The sequence below is a fragment of the Setaria italica genome, chromosome IX (assembly GCF_000263155.2).
Source record: "Setaria italica strain Yugu1 chromosome IX, Setaria_italica_v2.0, whole genome shotgun sequence".
Taxonomy (NCBI): domain Eukaryota; kingdom Viridiplantae; phylum Streptophyta; class Magnoliopsida; order Poales; family Poaceae; genus Setaria; species Setaria italica.
The window spans coordinates 5,518,106-5,539,186 of NC_028458.1; the positions used below are offsets into that span (position 1 = coordinate 5,518,106).

A 21,081-nucleotide genomic window follows, 5' to 3' on the forward strand; every position below is an offset into this window, starting at 1 on the left:
ATCGCATTATCAAATCATGAACTAATTAGGCTTAATAGATTCGTCTCGTAAATTAGTTTACATCTATACAATTAGTTTTGTAATTAGTCTATGTTTAATACTTCTAATTAGTATCTAAATATTCGATGTAACAGGAATTTTAGAAGCTCCTAAAGAAACAAATACCCCACTAAGGGTTAGGAGTGCAGGACACCATCATACACACACCGTCCATCTTTTTTCTAGCCGAGCGTCGCGCGGTCAGGACGGCGGAGCAGAGCTCAGATGCCAAACTTGGTACGACCGGCGACGCTGACTTTCTTGGCCTGATTTTCCTTTACGTTCTTGGCCAACGACAATAATCAGATGGCGACAAAGTGCATGCTGCGTACATTATTCATATGCCGCGGCTATAGATAGAGAGCCATTGAGGCAGCAAGTGACGGTGTTGTACGTACGTGGATGGCTAACCCCCACCAGCGTCACTGCAATGAGATTGCTGTATATCGCGACATGTCTTTTGATTCTTTTTGAAGGAAGAGGTTGTGTGGAAAAATAGCCCTGAAGTGAAGTGATTATTAGCGTGTCTGAGTACCCAACTGAACCAAATTATGTCTGTCTACTCAACAGTCAACAGAACGAAACTTATCTTCTGCTTGCACAAGTATGAATGTTTTTTTTTTTAAAAAAAAAGAGATTGCCTCTGCTTATATTGAAAGACAGGTACAGCACAACTCAAAGAAAGGAAACAACACCATGCCTGAAGAGTAAAGCTCGAAGATATCGGATAACCAGACATTACTAGGCACAAAAACACTCAGCCAGTTCTTCAATATAAGCAGGATGAAGAGAAGGTGTCCAATGTGCTGAGCAGGATCACAACTGAACTGACGCTTACAAGTATGAATGGGGTATTGGGGTGTGACGCGCGCTCACCCACCGCAACGCATCATACAGCGTGCCCTCGACCACTGACGATGGCGGCGTCTGAACGTCTCTGTCTGCTGCAACCTTGTGATAAGCAAACGGGCGCTCAGAGTTCAGACTACGATTTCACTCGGCTTTCAGAGTCAGATTCAGACTCCGATTTCACCTAGCCCCATGTCGGCGGGCCGGCCGACCTACACGTCCTCGGCATGCAAGTGAAAAACCCTGGGGTGCCGTGCTCGTGCTCGCCCGCCACCAACGCAGTGGCGTACAATATGTCAATATCACCCCACCCTGTACGGCCAATCCTGTACGCTCTACACCTCTAGTCTAGAGTACTTTTTTTGCAGTAAAATACTGGCAACGGCAATTCACACGCCCGCGCGCGCCGAGACGTTCGCGCACGACGCCAACTGAAAGGTGCCTGGCACTGGCAGTGGCGACCTGCCCGCCGATCTCCGCGCTGCACGTGACACCACCGCCTCCTCGTTCTCGCATGCGCATCCTCTCGCCGACGCACGCTTCCTGTTGGGCCCCACACGTCAGGATTCTAGACCAAACCTGGAAAACGAGTTGGGCATTCCGTGTCCAGCCGCCGCCGCATCCTCTCATGATAATCCAAATCTAGAGCTCGGTCGCCTTCTGTTTCGGGAGGGAGAAGGTTAGGGCTCGATCGATCACGGACGACAATGGGGAAGGCGAGCGCGTCGGGGGGGGGGGGGGTTGAGATCCTGAGGAGGAGGAAGGAGATGGTGGAGGCTATAAGGCTGCAGAGGCTACGAAGCTCTTGGGCATGAACCTCACGCTGGCGCAGGCCCAGCAGGCCGGGGCCGGGGAGACGACGACGAGGAAGAAAAAGGTGATCAAGAAGAGGTTGCCGCAGGAGCTCATCAAGTACATGATAGCAACGCCCCACCCGATCATCGGTGAGCCGCTCACTGACGACCAGTTCACCAAGCATAGCAAGGGTTTCCGCGAAGCCTACACCAAAAGTAAGGTTAAGAGCGAGAGGTCAGGGCCTACTACCAGGCCATCATCGACCAGTACAATGCCAAGGGTTACACGGAGGACGAAGGGGAGGTCACTGACGATGAGGAGGAGACGGTGGAGAACTAGGGCAGAGGCAGCAATCGGGGTGGGTTAATAATTTGCGAGGAGACTCTGTTTGTGGTCACATCATTTTGCTGTTATCGTCTATGAACCTTATTTTTGCTACTGGTGATTCCTATGTTATTTATCATCCAAATGTTTATTATTTTTTAGGGCAATGGCAGGTGTCCTGCCTTTCTTTCATTATAGTAGAAGAAGCAAATGAAGTATGTATAGATGACACGCTTTCAGAAAGCTACAAGGAGGAAAAATACAGCTGGTTCAGAGTCTGAAACCCAGCCGAAACAACAAGAAACTTAGGGGACTACTTGATCTCGCCGTGCGCCATTCTCAACGCATCAATGTCATGCTGAATAATTGCCGTAAGCTGTACTGGTGGGATGGCCTTGTTATCGTAGACGCGCCGGCATCTTTCTTTCCATATGTTCCATGTCGTATAAGTGATGATGCGCATTCTTTCAGCTGACATTGTCGCTGTATTGCCTCCCATGAGAACAAACCACCAGGTCTGCAGATTCATCCATGTGGTTGTTGGATTGAGATTTTGTTGCCTCATTGTTTTAGCAATTTGGTTCGAAACCGCCTTTGAATATGAACATCTGGCCACCATGTGTATCATGGAGTCATTCGGTGTCCTGCACAACTGACAGATCGGATTCGGCTTCCCCTCTTGATGATTCTATCTGCTATGAGCAGCTTGCGTTGAAGGAGAAGCTAAAGAAAGAATTTGCATTTATTTTCCACCTTCAGTTTCCATACTCGGTCCCATTGGTAGTTATGGTACACAGATCGAGAGGAGCACGTGCCATCAGATGTGAAGCGCTTGGTTCCAAATGTTTATTATCACACCTCGCTACTGGTGATTATCACGTTTTTAATTGAACAAGGTAGTTTGCAATTGTAAATTGTTGCTCATTGGAACAGGTTGAGATTCCCGATCTCAGATGGTCTCAACTCTCACGTACACTTGAACCAGATGAGTACCTTTTGCCATAAATGTTATTTTCTATAGGGTTGTCCAATTGTAATCTACTGGAGTCTGTTACTTCTCAGTTCCCGGTTCGAGTTAATCGATTTGGCCTTACTGTGCAATTCCTTGAACAAGTGATGTTTTCTTGGTCCATTTAAGAATGCAATAGCCCCCTCTAACGTAGCGGCAGACGGGTGATCATCATGATTGATCCGATATTAACACCCAATGAATGTCGATGTAGCAGTGAACTAATTGAAATTTTATTGTCCTGTGTGGCATGTTTTATTCCGTTACTGCATATTCTGCTGGAAAAAATTTAAGGTTACCAGAGACTCTGTTGTGCCTCCAGAACCTCATTTGAGCTTTTACTTTTGTTAGCGCGCTTGCTGATCGAGCTAGCTCTGATGAATCCCTGTGCGTCCGATCGTCCGTGTCTGCGAGTGATCCAGCGGCATAGCCGGATGCGGTAAAAGTAAAACCCATCAAATCAGATGACGACAGTGTAAGTGTGCATTATACAATATAATGCCGGCTTTATACGATCGAAGTCCTTTATAATCCCGTGGACAGAGCTGCGTGATGAGTGTGATGAGTGGATAGAGCTGTCGAGAACGGCACGGAGCAAGTCGTACTAACTCGGAAACAGTAGCCTTGTAGACGTTGCTACTGCCATGGTTAGCATCAGCGGCGTAGATGATGGGGATCCCTAGGCGGGTCGAGAGGGCGCCCTTCTGCATCTCGTTCACCATTGAAGCCCAGGCCTGAGCTGGTGCCCGGGGAGCAGGGACGCTGCCTGCAGCACTGAGCACGCTGCCTATGAAGTGTCTCGCCAGGATCTCCCCTGTGATGTTCTCCCTCTCGACTTGGGTCATCTGGCCTATGTTCTCGGCCAGGGTCATCCGAGCAAGCAGGTCCTTGACGCGAGCAGCGGCAGGCTGCCTCGGATCCCTGTACCTGAGGTCGCAATGTTGAATCTACACGCGCGCGTCGCGAGGGTTGCTGGCGCGCGACGTTCACGCACGTGGGAGCAGCGGACCCCGCGCCCCGCGCGAAGACCGCAGCGGCCGCGCCTCAACCGTTCGAGTTTTTTTTTTCTTTTTCGTTTTTCCTTTTTTTCATTCAACAATTTTTTTCATACCGTTCCTGGACAAATTATATGCATAAGTTGTCTAACAACATTTTTTAAAAGTAAGCGCAAAAATATCTGCATGAGTTGTGTATATGTTACAAAGTTATTACGTAAGAAGTTGTCATGAAAAAATTATACGTATAGTTTTGCGTCCTTTAGATGTATGCAGGAGTTATATGTATAAATTATGTATCTCATTAATGTTGTGCTAAAAAATTATCCATAATAAGTTATGACAAATTTTACGCATATAAGTTATGTATATCATAAAAGTTGTATACATAAGTTCTGCACGCCATTAAAGTTGTGCTAAAAAATTATCTCATAAAAGTAATATCATGGAGTTATGCACCAAAGTTACGTGTATAAGTTACGATATTTCGAAAATGGAAAGTTGCGGGATTTTAAAAGAAAGTCGTGAGGATCGAGCGCTGGCGACCCTCCTAGCGTGCGCTGTGATTAGCAACCCCGGTACTCTGCTCTTCCTAATGCAGCCAGGCACAAGATGAGAGCAAGGGTGAGCTTGTGCAAATAAACCCTCCATCTTGCTTCTCTGTGTACTACCGCTACGTGCTGATCACCGCAAGCCGCCTATGTATAGGCTGAGAAAAAGGATGTCAAACAGATAAGTTGTTCACTTTAAATGGAACTTATCCAACAAAAATGGCTATTATGGTTACAAGCCCCTAGTTTGAAGCCATACTTTATTGGACTGGCCCAAGATGCTGCCATAAGCCCGTAACCATCATGCATATATTACAGACAGGCACAAGGGACAGATAACTTAAATCCAGGTGGGTTTTCCTCGTTTTCTTTGTCCAAAACACGCAAAGTTGCTGAAACCCAGCATGTTTACAGGGAAAACAACATTAAAGCTGCATAACCTTTGATTGATTGAACTGAGCTGCCACAAAGGTATATGAAGACACACAGAATGCCTTGTCAATCCAATTGTTTTTTGAGTGGTAGGCAAATAGGCAATGTACTCAATGACGGTGAGGTGTCTATACTATTTCGTCATCGCCACACTTGCCGATAGTCTTTCGCTTTGCTCACCGTCGTCACCGGTAGCACCGCAGCAGGTATGATATATAGTTCAGGCTACCAGGGTGTCACTCACGTCTCGTTTTGGTGCCTTTGGACAACTGGAAACCGTTGATCACAAGAAAACGAGGCGTTTAGGTAGTGGTACGTGCACGTATGCTTTCTCGGAAAAGATAGTAGTGCCGTAGTGGACTAGCGGTATCTTATAAGACACAGCACAAGAAAGGTTAGTAGTAGTTAGCATATGACTGGTGCTGGCACAAATAATAGAAAAATCGCAGCATGTGACAGAGAAGAGAATGCAACGGACAAGGCGATGGAACGAAACAAGGGAGTGCGCTACCCGAGCATTACATCATGCAAGTGCATTTCCGCTCAAGATGTGATAGTACACATCTTTAGCATTAGTGCATTACCATGCCTTTTATTGAGATGTGGCTTGTGAGGGGTTGTGCGACTAAAAATATTATGAACAATGTGTTATAGGACAAACTAACAAAGAAGTAATCCTTTTACACATCTTTCGATTTTTTGATATTAGTGTTGTAATATGGATAGTTGAGATGAGGTAGAACAATCCAACCAACCATATGAACATGCTTGGCATGTTGCGTAATTTGATTAGAGGTAGATGTTTGGGTAATGAATTAGTTTGAGTCGCTGAATTTGTATGTATTGTTCTCTCAACCGTGAGTCGGTTTTTTCATTATGTTTGAACCATAATATTGTTTAGATTAAATGCAACAAAACAGAGATCTAATACGTATATATTTTTAATTTAGAAAATTAACATTGTTTGTTTTATAATATAGTAAAATATGCCACGTGCCCTCCTGACTCATCATCTCCGGTTACGAGGCCAAAACCGAGAAACCTTCGGGCCCATCCGCCTAATCAACCAGGATAATCATCACTTCATCAGGATTCAGTCAGGACCAAAATCGTAGCAGAGGCAGCAGCGACCATTGGCTACGGGGTGTCGATGCGTCGCACGTAAAATTGAATTGAAGCCCCACAGCAGAAATCGCGGACGAGAAAGGTTCTCCGGAGCGCATGTGCTCCGAGCCTCCGACGCTCTGCGCCTGCCGCTACGACACCTTTTTTTTTTATTTTGCACACAGAGAAGCGCGAAGATGCCGAGAGGTTGAGAGAGCATCAGCAGAAGTGAACGCAAGCTTGTGCATGTCAGAGCGACTGCAACGCTCCTGATCTTATTGTTCATTCCAAACAACCCACGCTAACAACAATCGCCTCAAGAATGATGCACCACTCACTGTTATTACCCACAAGCCCAACACTGCCTAATGTGTGCGCCGCGTACCCATCCCCACCACCAATTCCAAACCCTCACGGCCAAACAAATCACTCACACAGATCGCCCGTTCCCATCATCGACCCCGGCCTCATTTGGTGCCCTTGGTGGTGAGCCCGAAGCCGAACGGGAACAGCGGGTCGTAGTGCTTGTCGCCGACGCTCATCGGCAGCTGGTCCACGGACTTGAACCACGTCCGCGACAGCTTCCCCGTGAACCCGTAGTCGCCGAACAGCACGTCGGCGACGCCCTGGCCCTCCGACCCCGGCAGCCACGCCGCCACGAACGCGTCCATGTCGCCCAGGTACGGCTCCACCACCAGCGGCCTGCCGGAGATGAGGACCACCACGCACTTGGTGGCCTTGCACACCGACTGGATCACGCTCGGCCCCGGCGCCGGGATCGTCAGGTTCAGGTTGTCGCCGAACGTCTCCGCGTACGGCGGCTCCCCGACCACCACCACCGCGTAGTCGTACTTGTCGGCGAGGACGGTGCTGTCAGGGTTCTCGGAGTAGACCACCTGCGTGCTGGGATCAATGGTGGCCTTGATTCCTTCCAGGATCGTCGTGCCTGCAGTTCCATCGCAAGTCGTTGTTCAGGAATCGTTGTCTGAAATACACAGTAGCTGCAAAGCGAAACAACGGAAAAGGAGGCGCCACTCACCGGCGGTGATGTTGTTGCCGGGCTGTCCTTGCCAGGTGATCGTCCATCCTCCGCACTGGTTGCCCAAGTTGTCGGCGTGGCTACCGGCGACCAGGATCTTACCGGCCTTCTTCGGGAGGGGCAGCAACGGAGAGTACGAGGACTTTCCGTTTTTTAGAAGCACCAGGGATTTCCTGACGGCTTCACGTGCCAAGTCCCGGTGTTCCTATCACGATGGAAGCAGATCAATCAGTAACCACATCCAGCATGTAGGAAATGTGCCAGTGTCAGAGTTAGCGTGAGGTTTTCGGAACTCACTTGCTTCCCGAGTTCGCCGGCAAGGCTGGTATCGGGGTAAGGGTTCTCAAATAGACCCATGCTGAACTTGACTCGGAGAATCCTGTAAACAGCGTCGTCGATTCTGCTCATGGGGATGACCTTGTTCTGAACTTGTGCTGTGAGATCATCGATGAATTCTGTGTATCTGAATGGAACCATGATCTGCATGTAATCATTTCAGGGTATGGTCAGCAAGGGACAAAGCAAGTATTCATTCCTCATAATGATTTATAAGTTCTATCCTTATCTAAATCAAAGAAAAGAAAGGTCGAATGGAATAAATTACAAGGCCTATCCTTTACTATTTCTAAATAAGAATAATAAAACCACATGATTCAATTATCTTTTTCTCACCATGTCAATACCAGCACCAACTCCAGCCTCAATAGAGTAAGAATAGTTAGCGTGAGGAGGACTAGTGATGCGGTCAATGCCTTCCCAGTCGGAAATCACAAAACCCTGTTTGCAGAAAAGTTTCAATCTGATCATGTAGCTGAAGAAAATATATAAAAGGAAAATTCTTTAGCCTCTGTAATGAGCAACTGACCCTAAACTTAAGCTTGTTCTTGAGAAAATCAGTGACTAGGAAATGGTTTGCGTGCATTTTCACTCCGTTCCAGCTTGAGTACGAGACCATAACAGTGGAGACGCCTCGGATAATAGAATTATAGTAAGGAGGCATGTGGATGCTCAGCAGTCCATGTGTGTCGATGATTGTGTTGTTCTCGTTGATTCCCTGATGCGTCCCACCATCACCAACATAGTGCTTTGCACAAGCAGCAACATTCTTACTGCAGAGTATGGCAGTAAAAAACAGATTTAGTTCAGCCTCGTAATCTAACACTACTTCCCAATTTTCAACAGGAGGCCCAAGTAGGACCAAAAGAACATAATCCAACTATTATCTCTTTGCTGTATATTACCTTCCAGCAACATATGGTCTTCCCACGTCATTTGCCGGAACTTCACCTTGCAAACCAGAGATGAGTGAGGTCATTGACTGGACAACCTTTGGGTCCTCACTATAGCTCTCATAGCAACGTCCCCATCTTGGATCTCTACAAACCTGGGCAAATATCATGTACGCTACAGAAATGAGCTCACAGGAATAACAAGAAAGGCACATTTATAAACAAAATGAAACATCCAGTCATCGACAAACTCAACAGGAAGAAATGCCTATTACCGCGATACACGGAGCAAAGACATAAGGAATTCCGGTAGCTCTAACTTCAAGAGCTGTTGCTTGTCCTATTCTCTTGACAAGATCAGGGTCCCTGGAATAAGACAGCACACGTCAACATAACAATACAGCCCGGACAAATACCTCACAGTTTATCAATCTAGCATATTGGAGGCATATGACAGGTAGATGCAACCAGTACCTAGTAGCTCCAAGCCCAACGTTGTGGGGGAAGATAGTAGCTTTGTAAACGTTGTTGTGACCATGCACAGCATCAATACCGTAGATGATCGGAATGCCAAGGCGGGTGGAAAGGGCGCCCTTTTGCATCTCACTCACCATGGAGGCCCAAGCCTGAGCAGATGCTTGAGGAGCAGGCACGCTGCCTCCACCACTCAGTACGCTGCCTGCAAAACAGCACAGGGGTGTCAAATGCATATTCACCCGTCTGCCACCTTCCTTTTTTCTTTTCAAGAACACGCAAGAGAACTGTGCATCTTTGTATTAAGAAGAAAATAGTAAGGTGCTACTCAATGAAACACTTAAAGAACCAGGGGGTACCTATGAAGTATTTAGCCAATGCATCGGCTGTGGCATTTTCCCTCTCAATTTGGGTCATCTGGCCAATCTTTTCAGCAAGAGTCATCCGGCTAAGCAGATCCTTGACACGAACAGACACAGGCTGCTTCGGATCCTTGTACCTGAGGTACTCTGCTCTTCCCAAGGCTACCAGGCAGAACATGAGAACAAAGGTGATCTTGTGCAAGCTCGCCATCTTGCCTGTGTGGTTCTGATCACCACGAACCACCTATATATAGACCTGGGAAAAGGAAGTCAAACAGATGAGTAACGTTCAATGGAACTTATCCAACAAATATGTGCTACTATAGTACATGCCTCATGCTTGAAAAAACATAAAATTCTAATACTAGACCAGTTCAAGATGCTGCTGTAACCATCATAAACAAGAAAATAGGCATAAAGGGAGCAGACAACTTAAAACCAGGTGGGTTTTCTCCCTTTCTTTGTCCAAAACCGCGTAAAGTTGCCGAAACCCAGCAAGTTTATAGGGAAAACAAACCCAAAGCTACTTAACCATGATTGATTGAACTGAGCCGGCATAAAAGAAAAGGGTGATAAAGCAAAGCATGCAGTATGAACAGAATACTATAGGCACCCCATCACGTCATGGGTATAAGACTCTTTCAGAAGCTAGCACAATGAATACCTCACAATATACTCAAGAGTGAGGAACTAGCAACCGGCATTAGCAGTCGAGCACGACCGCAAACGCAAAAGGCGGGAATATTTCCAGCAAGCAAGCACCACACAGAGGTTCTTTCTTCTTTCACAGCTTACGGTTGCTGCCTGGGAAAGGTGAGAATGTCCTCAAAGAAACGGAAACCCTGATTCCTCTTATAAGCACCAGTGGATGAGTCGACCAGTGGCCCATGCGCGGCGCACCGACACGAGGATGGCAAGGCAACAAAATCAAAAGAAGTCGAAAGCAATCGGGGCCTTGATTAGTAGGGGTGGACCTGAGGAGCTGTCACTAGCGACCGCTGAGCACGATCCCTCCACCTCCACCACCACTCAGCTCGCGTTTGCATTGCAGCAGCACGAGCGGCACCTATCAGTTGGAATGTCGCTGTGGATAAGATCAGTGGCCATGATTAATCGGCCTCGCTATCGCTATTCATTAATCCAAGTTGCAATCATCCCCTCCTCCTCCCACTGACCACTCTGCCCACTAAGCTAGGATATTTGGGCAGTAAAGTATTCTAGTGTGCATGCACCATGCAGCCATTTGAACAAGCACAAGGACAGTTCGTCTACGAGACCCTAAAAAAATGTGCTCTGTCTGTGGTAGGATTTCACTTGCCGGGCCGGCGTCGCTGGCTGCGTCGAATTGTTTCATCTCTTCGACAGGGACGTCGGACCAGAAGAGGTAATAGGCTATCAAGCAAGTGAGCAACGGAGGCCTCAGCACGCCAAGTCTCTTCTTGCTCTGCATCGCCAGGTTCAGACCGTGGAATGGCAGATTGGGACGGCCTAACCACTTGGGAAGTTCTAGATTAAATCAGGACATTCTCGGAAAAAATAAGGCATTAAAATAAGGAGAAATCTTGGACTTTGAAGACCAGGCCTACTAACCACTAAATAATGGTACCGGCATCTACATATTTCTTTTTTATTTAAAAAAGATAAGAGATATTTTCAGCAAGCTGGCCACAGGCGCTCAGGCAGCGTGCACGCAAGCCCGATTACTCGTATCAGAAATTCAGAATGATTCCACGCGTGCAGCGCGCATCCATCCGCCGTCGCCTATGCGAGCGAGGCTGGCGCCATTAGAAATTCAGAGCACAAGGTGGCGAGCCGGTCACTCTCCACCACCGCTCCACAAACGTGGAAGCCATGGCATGCCATGTACGACGACACAACACCATGGATGGGCGCTACGCTACTGCGTACTGCTCCCATCATCACACTAGACTAGAGAGCCCCAAGATGCAACCGGTGTGACGGTGTCCGCACACACAGAGGGTGGGTGGTTCGCAAATCTACATCTTCCCACAGAGATTTTTTTTAGCGTTTCTGGCCTCCTTGGCACGAAGGGTCGATGGCGGCGGCTGGCGAGCCTGGAAGGCCCCCGAAAGCCGCCTCCCTTCCCCCAAACTGACGCGTGTGCGGCGTCGTAGTGCACTAGTGACGGGACGGAGAGGAAGTGGGAGGAGGAAGAAGAAGAAGAAAAGAAGTGAAGTGAGGAAGCAACCAAGGAATGGAATTGGGGGGGATCGGAGGAGAGCTCACCGATTACCAGCCGGCGGAGCGGCGTGAGAGGCCGTTCCCGGGGAGCGACGAGCGAGCCGCGCCGCGCTGCGCGGCGGGGAGCGACGAGCGCACACAGCTAGCGGCGCACGGGGGAAGCTGGCACTGGGCAGTGGCAGCTCAGCGGGGCAGGGGAGGCTGGCGACGAGTACGAGGCTTTATTGCGCTCGTCCTCGCTGCCTTTTACTCGGCAGCTTTTTTTTTTCACCAGAGAGAATCTACAGCGACCAGGGCCGTCGTCGACTGCTGCGTGTGTGAATTTGACCAACTCCGCACCCACCCGAAGATCTATCAGCTCTTCACTGATCCGTGGACCCAGAAGTCATTTGCCGATTACTAGGCACATGTGTAAGTTAAACTTTGAGTAAATACAGTGGTTTCTCTTGTAACATGTTTCTTCTGTGCGGGTGGACGTGCGTGATCTGGGCTTGGGACTCGCGACACCTTCCCATTTGTTTTCTTTCCCCGGTCCACGTCTTCCTGGAGCCAAGCGTAGAGTACTGCTGCTCCTGTCTTAAAAAAGTTTCTTCTCGTACGCCAATGAGGTTAACGTTAACGATCTGGTTAATACGGTACGGTGCGCGGATTAACTAGTGGTTACTCCCCAAATAGAGACGTTGGCACGTTGCCATTGTCGGATTACGCAAACCGATCTTGTGAAAAACGCTGATCGCAACGCATGAACAGAATGCAGAATCTCTAGAAATACGCCCCCGATGGACGGCAAAAAAAATTTTCAGCATCAACGGATAAAAAGCTCCGTCATTAGTCCGCAGCTCATTAATGCTCCTACGTGATCTCTCTTGACCCTGGGCTGAAGCAACTTGCCGGAGCGTGTAGGCTCTTTTACACTGTGGGCTTGCAACGTCCGGCTCTCGTTGATGACACATGACACGACGTCGCCGGGACGGGAAATTTGGGCGTCCCGTGCCGCACGAGCGCTGATTATCGCTTCGGCTGACACCGAAATGCATGCGACCTTCTCCTCCGATCCTTATCCTGACAGCCCGGCGTACACAAGTTTAGGTCCTGTTGGATAAAGAGTGTTAAAGTTTAATACCCTACTTTTAACACAATTTTATTATATTGCCTCCCAAACACATGTATTAAAAGGAATGTGTTAAAGTTTAACACCCTCAATTTCATAAATACCTCAAGAGGGTGTTAAAAGTTGTTAAACTCTCCACTTTTTCCCATAATTACCCCCTTCTCTCTCCTCCCTCTCTCTCCGCCGACCATAAATAAGGAGGTAATGGAGTCATTTTTCACTAAAGGTATTAAAGTTTAATACACCATTCAAACACCTCAATGTGTTAAACTTCAGCACTCCATTTGAGAGTGTTAAAACTCGTTGTTAAAGATATCCGAACATGCCCTTAGCCAATCCGATCTGAAATCCCAGTCACGCGATCGCAAAAACGTCAAAAGGATCTGGTTTTTTTGGCGATCTCATCCCCGGAAAAAAGAATCGCGGCAGCGGATGCGGAACTGCCTGCAGCTTTCAGTGGCTGCAGCCGCCGCAAAAGAGGAATACCCCTATTGATCAGCAAGCAAGACTAGTAGACTAGTAGAAGGCGGCACACGCAAGTTGGGGCCATAATAACGACGCACCACAGCACGTGTCCGCTGTCCCTCCCCTACCTACGGGGACGCCTTATCTGCACCCAACCCATACACACCTGCACGTCAAAAAGTTACCCGTCTGTGTCGTGAGATCCAGATCGCGTTAACGCTGAATGAGATGAGATGAGTGACAGATCCGGATCACACGATCTAGTCCGGTCTGACAAATCGAAACAGTAACTACACGAGAGTGACGAGCATCTCGTCACGTTGTAATAATGATCAGAACAAGTCACGAAGTTTAGGTGCTGCTGTCGTGCCGGGGGTAGGGTACAGGCAAGTGGTCACCTTTGTCAGGCTCTCACAGTAAAGAAACCTGTGCACGCTCGGTATCAGCAAGCAGACAGCCTTTTCAGGCTCTCACCGGTAAAAAAAAAACTTGTGCAAGATGTACGTCGCAACAAGACAGCGGCCACGAGCCATCCACATGGAACGGAACGGGAACAGAAAATTCAGTAGAAAAGACGACCGGTGAAGTAGTGACGGTAGCAGTGGCCAGTGCACCTGTTATTAGGTGAAGACTGAAGACCTTGGAGTAACAGCCGCACATGCAGGGCTGGCCCCGTCCAGCTAGGTCGGCTAGCCTGGACTGCAGAGCATCGTGTGACAGTAAACAGAGGACCAGACCCACGTTGCACGGCAGCACGGCTGCACGGGGGCGCACGGCAGCCCAGCAGCGCTGGTCCGTCCCGTGCTGTTCTCTCAAGTGCGCCCCAGATCACGGTGCCAACCAGCTCCCGGCAACTGGCGAGCCGGGGGAAAAACTGCGGAGGCCGGCGGCGTCGCGCGTGTGATCTCGGTGGGATGGGCCGAGTGTTTGGTTGGATTTGGTTTGCTGGTCGGGTCGCGTGATCTCGATGGGGGGCCACGGGCGCCTCGCCTCGATTTATAGCCGGATCCAGCCGCGGCGTACGAGGACGGCCGGCGCCAATCTGCCGGGGGTGTGCACGCACGATGCGTGCTGGCGCAGCGTGAAGTTTAATGCGTGTCGTTAGGGGATGCCGTGCCGTGCCGTGCCATGGGTGGAGGCGCCATTAAGACCTGATCTGAGCAGAGGAGAGGGGTTAAGGACTTAAGCTTAAGCTAAGCGAAACCGAACCAGGGAGGGTTTTGTTACTTGCTTGCTCGCTGGCGATCTACTGGTTCCTTCCACTTGGCTTGGGGAAATGACTGCAACGACTCAGCAAAGCGTGCCGTGCGGAGACGCAGCGCGTGAGCCAAGAGTGTCCGTTGAATTGGCGTGGCAGGTCGGCACTGCTACTGTTCTTTTTTACTTGCAGGTGCAGCTGGGTCCGTCCAAAGAACGGGCTTTTTCTAAAGCGGCCATTGGACTCCATCATTGCTCGTCGCGAGAATCACGACAAGAGACTTTGGGGGTATTTGTTTCTTTAGCACCTCCTAAAATTCCTGTCACATCGAATATTTAAATACTAATTAGGAGTATTAAACATAGACTAATTATAAAATCAATTGTATAGATGGAGACTAATTTGCGATACGAATCTATTAAGCCTAATTGGTCCATGATTTGATAATATGATGCTACAGTAAACATGTGCTAATGATGGATTAATTAGGCTTAATAGATTCGTCTCGTGAATTAGCCTCCATCTGTGTAATTAGTTTTATAATTAGCTCATGTTTAATCCTCCTAATTAACATCCAAATATTCGATATGATATGAATTTTAGGAGGTCCTAAAAAACCAAACCCCCCATTTGTCAAGTCACTGGGTTGTCATGCAGATGTATGAGTACTCTCCATCCGCGTTAGCAGCCAGCTAGCGCTAGATTACGCCTTCGCCCGCCGCACGGCAGTGAGATACTCCGACTCCGACTCCGTCGACCATTTGGATCGGGTGATCGGCGACAGTGCTGGAGGGCACGCGCGCGAGTCCCCGCCCGGCCCGGGGACCAAGAGAACATTCCAGGTTGCAAAGGCCTGAAAGCAGGCGTGGCTTGGCCCACCAAAACGTGGGCCTCTTCTACCATCGTTTGGTGGTTGGTCCATCACCCTTCGTCTCTCGCGCCCGTAAAGCGGAGGAATGGGACAGGCAGGCAGCAGCAAGCAAGTGTAGGCTACTAGGCTGTGTTTGCGTGGGGCAACGCACCCATCCTTGGCCCAGCAGACGCGCCTGAAAATTATGCAGCGAATCTGACCGCGGCTGCTGTGCTCGCCTCGGATGCCGCCATGCCGCAAATGCTGCGTAGTGGCGCCTCCGTCCACGGACGAACGGCGGATCCGCCCAAAGCTGCCGCCGATTACCGAGTCCTGCGCGGCTAGCCGCTGGGGGCGCAAGGACGCAGTCATGCAGCGTTGCAGCATGCCGAGGTGCACGGAGCAGTGGCCTCATTTGAAATGCGTTGTTACAGTCTTGGAGATGGTTTCGACGTGCGCATCCATGCTAATGCCATGCCACCGACCGTTGGACGGATGGTCACCATCAGGAGATGAAAAAGGTGCAATGTGTGGGTTCAATACTGTTGAACAATGGATGTGACCATGAATTGCAAAGCTAACTGAGACTGTCACATCGCTGTAAGCTCCAAAATCAACCTCTTATTTCCTAACTAGTACACCTGTAAAGAATCACGCTAATTATTGCAGTTCCCGCTAACTAGCTCAACACCGAAATGACCAAGAGCAAAAAAGGAAAACCTAACATTTGCCAACCGCCTACTTGTGGCCCGCGGCCTTGGTGGTGATCCCGTACCCGAACGGGAAGAGCGGGTCGTAGCGCTTGTCGCCGTAGTTCATCGGCAGCTGGTCCACGGTCTTGAACCACGTCCGCGGCAGCTTCCCCGTGAACCCGTAGTCCCCGAACAGCACGTCGGAGACGCCCTGCCCCTCCGTGCCCGGCAGCCACGCGGCGACCAGCGCGTCCATGTAGTCCACGTACGGCTGCACCACCAGGGGCCGCCCCGACACGAGGAGCACCACGCACTTGACGAGCCCGCACACGTCCTTGATCACCTCGGGCCCCGGCGCCGGGATCGTCAGGTTCTGGTTGTCGCCGGCCGTCTCCGCGTACGGCGGCTCGCCCACCGCCACCACCGCGTACTCGTAGTCGCCGGCGCTCTTGGCCAGGTCGTCCTTGTCCGGGCGCTCGACGAAGTCCACCGTCGTGTTCTTGCTCACCGCCTTCTTGATCGCCTCCAGGATCGTGGTGCCGACGCCGGTGAGGTTGTTGCCGCTCTCGCCCTGCCGCTTGATGGTCCAGCCACCGCACTGGTTGCCCAGGTCGTGGGCGTGGCTGCCGGCGACGAGGATCTTCTTGGCCTTCTTCGACAGCGGCAGCATCGCCTGCTTGTCCCCCTTCTTGCCGTTCTTGAGCAGCACGAGCGACTTGCGGACGGCTTCGCGCGCGATCGCCCGGTGCTCCTGCGCGCCGAGCTCCTTGTGGAGGCGCGGGTCCGGGAGCGGGTCCTCGAAGAGGCCCATGGTGAACTTGACCCGGAGGATCCGGCTCACGGCGTCGTTGACGCGGTCCAGCCTGATCTGCCCCTGCTTCACCTGCTTCACCAAGTCGGCGACGAACTCGGGGTAGTCGTAGGGGATCATCACCATGTCGATGCCGGCGTGGATGGTCTCCTGGATGGAGTGGTAGTAGTGCTGGTGGGGCGGGTTGGTGATCCGGTCCACGGCCTGCCAGTCGGTGATCACGAAGCCCCTGAAGTTCATCTTGTTCTTGAGCGTGTCGGTGATGAGGTTCTTGTTCTCGTGCATCTTGACGCCGTTGAAGCTGGAGTAGGAGATCATGACGGTGGAGATGCCCTTGATGACGGCGTTGTCGTAAGGCGGCATGTGGATCCGCATCAGGTCGTGGAAGCTCAGCACCGTGTTGTTCTCGTTGATGCCCCGCTGTGTGCCGCCGTCGCCGACGAAGTGCTTGGCGCACCCGGCCACCTTCTTGGACCCGCCCACGAAGGGGACGCCCTTGGGGTGATTCGCGGGCACGTCGCCCTGCAGGCCCGTCACCATGTTGGAGGTCATCAGCTGCACTAGCCTCGTGTCCTCGCTGTAGCTCTCGTAGCACCGGCCCCACCGCGGGTCACGGCACACCTGGCATAGTGACATTGAGATGCACACCCATCGTCATCACCCGACTAGATTCTTGACGCACAGGAAATTCAATTCAGTTCACAAAATGGATAAGCATATGTTGGTTGGTTACCGCGACGCATGGCGCGAAGGTGTAGGGGATGCCGGTGGCCCTGGCCTCGTGCGCCGTGGCCTCCCCGATCCGCTTCACCAGGGTGGGATCCCTGGTGGCGCCGAGGCCGATGTTATGGGGGAAGATGGTGGCGTTGTAGACGTTGTTGTTGCCGTGCACGGCGTCGATGCCGTAGATGATGGGGATGCCGAGGCGGGTCTTGAGCGCCGCCTTCTGCATCGCGGTGATCATCTTCTGCCACACGGACGCCGTCGCCTTCTCCGCCGGCACGCTGCCACCTCCGCTCAGCACGCTACCTGCACACAGCCCCGTCATGTCACGTCGACGCAAATGCACACTACGTAGTTAATACAACAACGGCAAACGGCGGCGGCGCGACTTACCGATGAAGTACTTCTCGATGACCTCGGTGGTGGCGTTGGCCCTCTCGATCTGCGACATCTGCCCGATCTTCTCCTCCAGCGTCATCCGGCTCAGGAGGTCCTGCACGCGCTCGTTGATCGGCTGCTTCGGGTCCTTGTACTTGACGTACTCCGCCCCCGCCGCCGCCGTCGTGAGGAACACGGCGGCCACGAGGAGGCACGCGACAGCGGTGGCCGCCGGCGAGCGCGCCATCGGGGAAGAAATGGATTGAGTACTGGACCTCATTCCTGCATGGAGAACAGACGTTGGAGAACCAGAAGTCAGAACCGAGGATACACGAGTACACGAACAGACTAACAGTGGCTCTTGGACTGACCCCGTCAGTAGTGCGAGTGGGGACTGTTGAGGAGGAAGGCCGGACAGGGAGGAGACGAGCCGGCGCTGGATTTATAGCGAGGCCGCGCGACGCGATCCGCCTCCGCGCGCTTATCCTTCGCTGGTGATCTCGCGAGGCGGTTGCAACGAACCGAGACTGATCCGTTCCCTGACGATCAGCTGGAAGACCGGACCTTCTCAAGGAAGGGTTGAATGGGTGCGGCTGTTTGGGTTTTGACTTTTGACTGCATGCGTAGGCGATCAGCCACCGTGCGTTTTTTAACCGTTGCTTTTTTTCTTTTCTTATCCCAGGAACTGAAAGTGGAAATTGAATTCGAATGGATCTATCGAGGTACTCGGGCAGTGCTTGATCTTCAGTGGGTGGAGAATTGCGCGATGGATTTGCACCGCACACTATTGTTTATCATGTATTCATGTCCTAGCGTTGCGTTGATCTGCCCCTGGAGGATAGTGCAGGGAGACGTTCTCAGTTCGATAGGCTTTGTTTTTTAGCTTTAGCATATGCTTTACCTGAAGATACATTAATATCACTTTATAGATATTGATAACCATTTGAGCATCCCTTTAATATATTTCTCTAAGGGCCTGTTTGTTAGGATGGAATTGGCTGGAATTGGAATTAATTTCCAAAGTCATCTTGTTTGGTTGCTCCCGGAATTGGAAAGAGGGATTCCTCAGGATTCCAACTCTATCTACCGCACATTCCGACCCTAAAAAGAGGAAATCGTTTCCTCGGTCCCGAGTCCCGACCGCGACTATTCCTCTTTCCCCCCGCGCGCGCCGCCCCGACTCCTTCCCCTTGCGCCGCCGCCCACTTCCTCCGCCGCCCCCTCCTCCACTTCTCCGCCGCCCCCTCCTCCACTTCCTCCATCGGCCCCCTCCTCCGCTGCCCCCTCCTCCGTCGACCCCCTCCAGAGCCGGCACAGAGTGCGCCGCCCGTGCACAGAGTGCGCCGCCCGTGCCGCTCCTCCGCGCGAGCAGCTTCTCGCCGGCGACCACACGCCACGCGGTGAGCCGGTGCTCCTTCCCCCTCTCCCTCCCTCTCTTCCTCGTCGACATATACAGCAATTTCTCTCCTAACCCTAACCCTTGACTCGATTTGTTCTTTTTTAGAGGCTGTAGACAGATCTGAGGGAAGGGAAGCATAGGGACGGGAGGAGGAGGAGCTCGGCAGCTATCCATTTTACTCACTGGAAGATCGACGTGCATCACCAATACTCCTGCCTTGGTGAGTCCTGCCTTGGTGACCCAAGAGCTCGATCTGTCCTGTCCTGTCCTGTACTGGTGAATCCTCACTGGAAGTTTTGATGTATAGTCCTATCCTGTTTCAGTATTGCTCGAGAAATGATATATATGTTATGAGATTGATATTGCGTGCCTCTTCAGCCTCTTTTTTTAGCTTAAGATTGTGTGCTTGTGGTCATTTGAGTCCTGTCCTATCAGGATCTGTTAGACATGAGATTGATCTGTCAAGAACTTAGAGGCCTCAAACTCTGGCATCTCACAGGCTTCTGGCTGCCATCTAAAATTTTCATATTCAAAATCTATGCGCTGGGTTAATCTGCAGGACCAGCTCTCTGAAAGCCATTGTTTACAGCCAAACCCCGAGTATAGAGGTCTACGATTGTCAGAAACCCACTTTCCATTTCTGTAGTTACATTCTGCAGGATAGATGAAGCAAACATCAGATAGAAGTCTAGAGCTAGATAACAAGCAAATTTGCATGCTCACAGAAGAAATAAATTCATTGTTTCTACGGTGGTCACACAAAATGTGTAAATACCTTTCTCTATACCCAGGTTATTGGAATTCATTTTACTATGTTATTGGAATAATTCATTTTTGTCACATATGTTATTGGAATTTATACCCAGGTTCAATTATTCATGTAATGCTTGCACTAGTGTCTTAATTTGTCTATATTTACTATGCTAAACCATGTCCTGTTTTAAAACAGTTTGTAAAACATCTATGCACAGTATATGATTGTTTGTTCATTCTGGAGTGCCAGCTGAAAGCGTCATGCATCAGTTGAACCAACTTATCTTAGCATTTCTATCACAGCTATTAGTTTTGTCCTAGTTTAAGTTCCCATCTACTTATCTGTTACTTAAGGATAATTATTTCACTGTCTCAGATCCTTTTCTCTTTTGTTAGCTACTGGTTAAGGCGTTGCTGGGCGGCTTCAAGAAGGGTGCAAGGAACTGATATGCTGAGGCATTGATACATTGTAAGTTCAAAGATTAGCGAGTGGATCCTTAGTTGAAAAATCATAGTTTTTGGTCCTTTTGAAATGTCACCTCCAAAATCTGATGGTTGTCAGATATGATAGTCTGGTACATTTTGATTCTCATGTTTGATATTTCCTCGTTGCATCATATTGCTCCTGCATGCCTTCTTCTGTGGAATACGACGTCCTGGTCATATTCGTATGCATGAAGATTCAGTTATATAAATGCTGATTGGTTAGACTCATCACCTTTGGAGTTCACCCCATTAGAATTGCATGGACTGTCCAGGCTTAACTCACCAGATCGTTGCCTTTCTTCGTTTCTTCTCACTTTTTTCAGAGTCTGAGCGCCCATTATTTTCAGGCCGTAGTGACAGTGAGCCTAAGTTTCATTTTGGTAGAGTTGAATCTTGGTAGGTTACATAAATTATCCCTGCCACCAAGTGGTCAGAGTACAATACCTTACATATGATAGAGTTATTTAGAGCAGCTGCGAAAGACCCACCCTCAGATTGAGTCCTTGTTTTTTTTAATACCTTACATATGATATCGTTTCTATTGTTTCAGTAGTCAGCAAGGCATCCTCTGCAATTCATTTTTCCCCTTTGTAGCTAGGAGTGAGGTTCTGAGTTCACAGGTTATTAGTTCTAGGTCTGGGAGGAATTAGGATATTGATTTGTTCAGTTGACTCTAAGATGTGTAGTTCCTGGAGCACCTTGTGTGCAGCCATCAACACAATTTCCTAAGGAAGCTTACTATGGTCAGATCTTTTGCTAATGTGGTCAGCTTACTATGGTCAGATCTTTTGCTGCTGCTTGTTGCTGACAG

The 21,081-nt window shown here is 50.0% G+C and overlaps 3 protein-coding genes across 7 annotated transcripts in view; 1 reads left to right on the plus strand and 2 right to left on the minus strand.

The window, feature by feature from the left end:
• Nucleotides 1–6,322: 6,322 nt before the first annotated feature.
• LOC101766477 (beta-glucosidase BoGH3B) lies at nucleotides 6,323–11,602 on the minus strand. 2 transcript variants are annotated; one of them, XM_004981719.3, is made up of 10 exons: nucleotides 11,450–11,602; nucleotides 9,200–9,458; nucleotides 8,841–9,045; nucleotides 8,642–8,732; nucleotides 8,379–8,521; nucleotides 8,003–8,246; nucleotides 7,810–7,914; nucleotides 7,435–7,617; nucleotides 7,138–7,342; nucleotides 6,323–7,044 (listed from the first exon to the last, which is right to left on the minus strand). In XM_004981719.3, exons 2-10 carry the CDS (start codon nucleotides 9,411–9,413, stop codon nucleotides 6,566–6,568), a joined length of 1,869 nt encoding a protein of 622 aa, XP_004981776.1. In that variant the 5' UTR covers nucleotides 9,414–9,458; nucleotides 11,450–11,602; the 3' UTR covers nucleotides 6,323–6,565. The 2 variants fall into 2 exon arrangements, with proteins under 2 accessions (XP_004981776.1, XP_004981775.1); XM_004981718.2 differs by lacking the exon at nucleotides 11,450–11,602 and adding an exon at nucleotides 9,867–10,098.
• Nucleotides 11,603–15,597: 3,995 nt separating this feature from the next.
• LOC101767433 (beta-glucosidase BoGH3B) lies at nucleotides 15,598–18,039 on the minus strand. The gene is made up of 4 exons (XM_004981720.2): nucleotides 18,004–18,039; nucleotides 17,648–17,914; nucleotides 17,265–17,560; nucleotides 15,598–17,152 (listed from the first exon to the last, which is right to left on the minus strand). The coding sequence occupies exons 2-4, from the start codon at nucleotides 17,910–17,912 to the stop codon at nucleotides 15,767–15,769; spliced, it is 1,947 nt and encodes a 648-aa protein (XP_004981777.1). The 5' UTR covers nucleotides 17,913–17,914; nucleotides 18,004–18,039; the 3' UTR covers nucleotides 15,598–15,766.
• A 573-nt stretch (nucleotides 18,040–18,612) lies between these two features.
• LOC101768243 overlaps nucleotides 18,613–21,081 on the plus strand; it is a 6,222-nt gene continuing 3,753 nt past the window's right edge. Inside the window, exons 1-3 of one of the 4 annotated variants that reach the window (XM_004981723.3) lie at nucleotides 18,613–19,040; nucleotides 19,137–19,251; nucleotides 20,181–20,253. The gene's annotated coding sequence lies outside the window, so the exon portion shown is untranslated. The remainder of the gene's footprint in view (nucleotides 19,041–19,136; nucleotides 19,252–20,180; nucleotides 20,254–21,081) is intronic. The other 3 variants (XM_022823272.1, XM_004981722.3, XM_012843030.2) reach the window with 3 other exon arrangements.

Bases quoted from the DNA above. Each gene is read 5' to 3' on its own strand.
- LOC101766477 (XM_004981719.3), bottom strand. From the start codon at position 9,413: ATGGCGAGCTTGCACAAGATCACCTTTGTTCTCATGTTCTGCCTGGTA. The intron at 8,247-8,378 runs GTAATATACAGC...CATACTCTGCAG, and splicing joins AGACCATATGTTGCTGGAAG to TAAGAATGTTGCTGCTTGTG. The intron at 7,045-7,137 runs GTGAGTGGCGCC...ATGGAACTGCAG, and splicing joins CGGCAACAACATCACCGCCG to GCACGACGATCCTGGAAGGA.
- LOC101767433 (XM_004981720.2), bottom strand. From the start codon at position 17,912: ATGAGGTCCAGTACTCAATCCATTTCTTCCCCGATGGCGCGCTCGCCG. The intron at 17,561-17,647 runs GTAAGTCGCGCC...GGCTGTGTGCAG, and splicing joins CATCGAGAAGTACTTCATCG to GTAGCGTGCTGAGCGGAGGT. The intron at 17,153-17,264 runs GTAACCAACCAA...TCACTATGCCAG, and splicing joins CCTTCGCGCCATGCGTCGCG to GTGTGCCGTGACCCGCGGTG.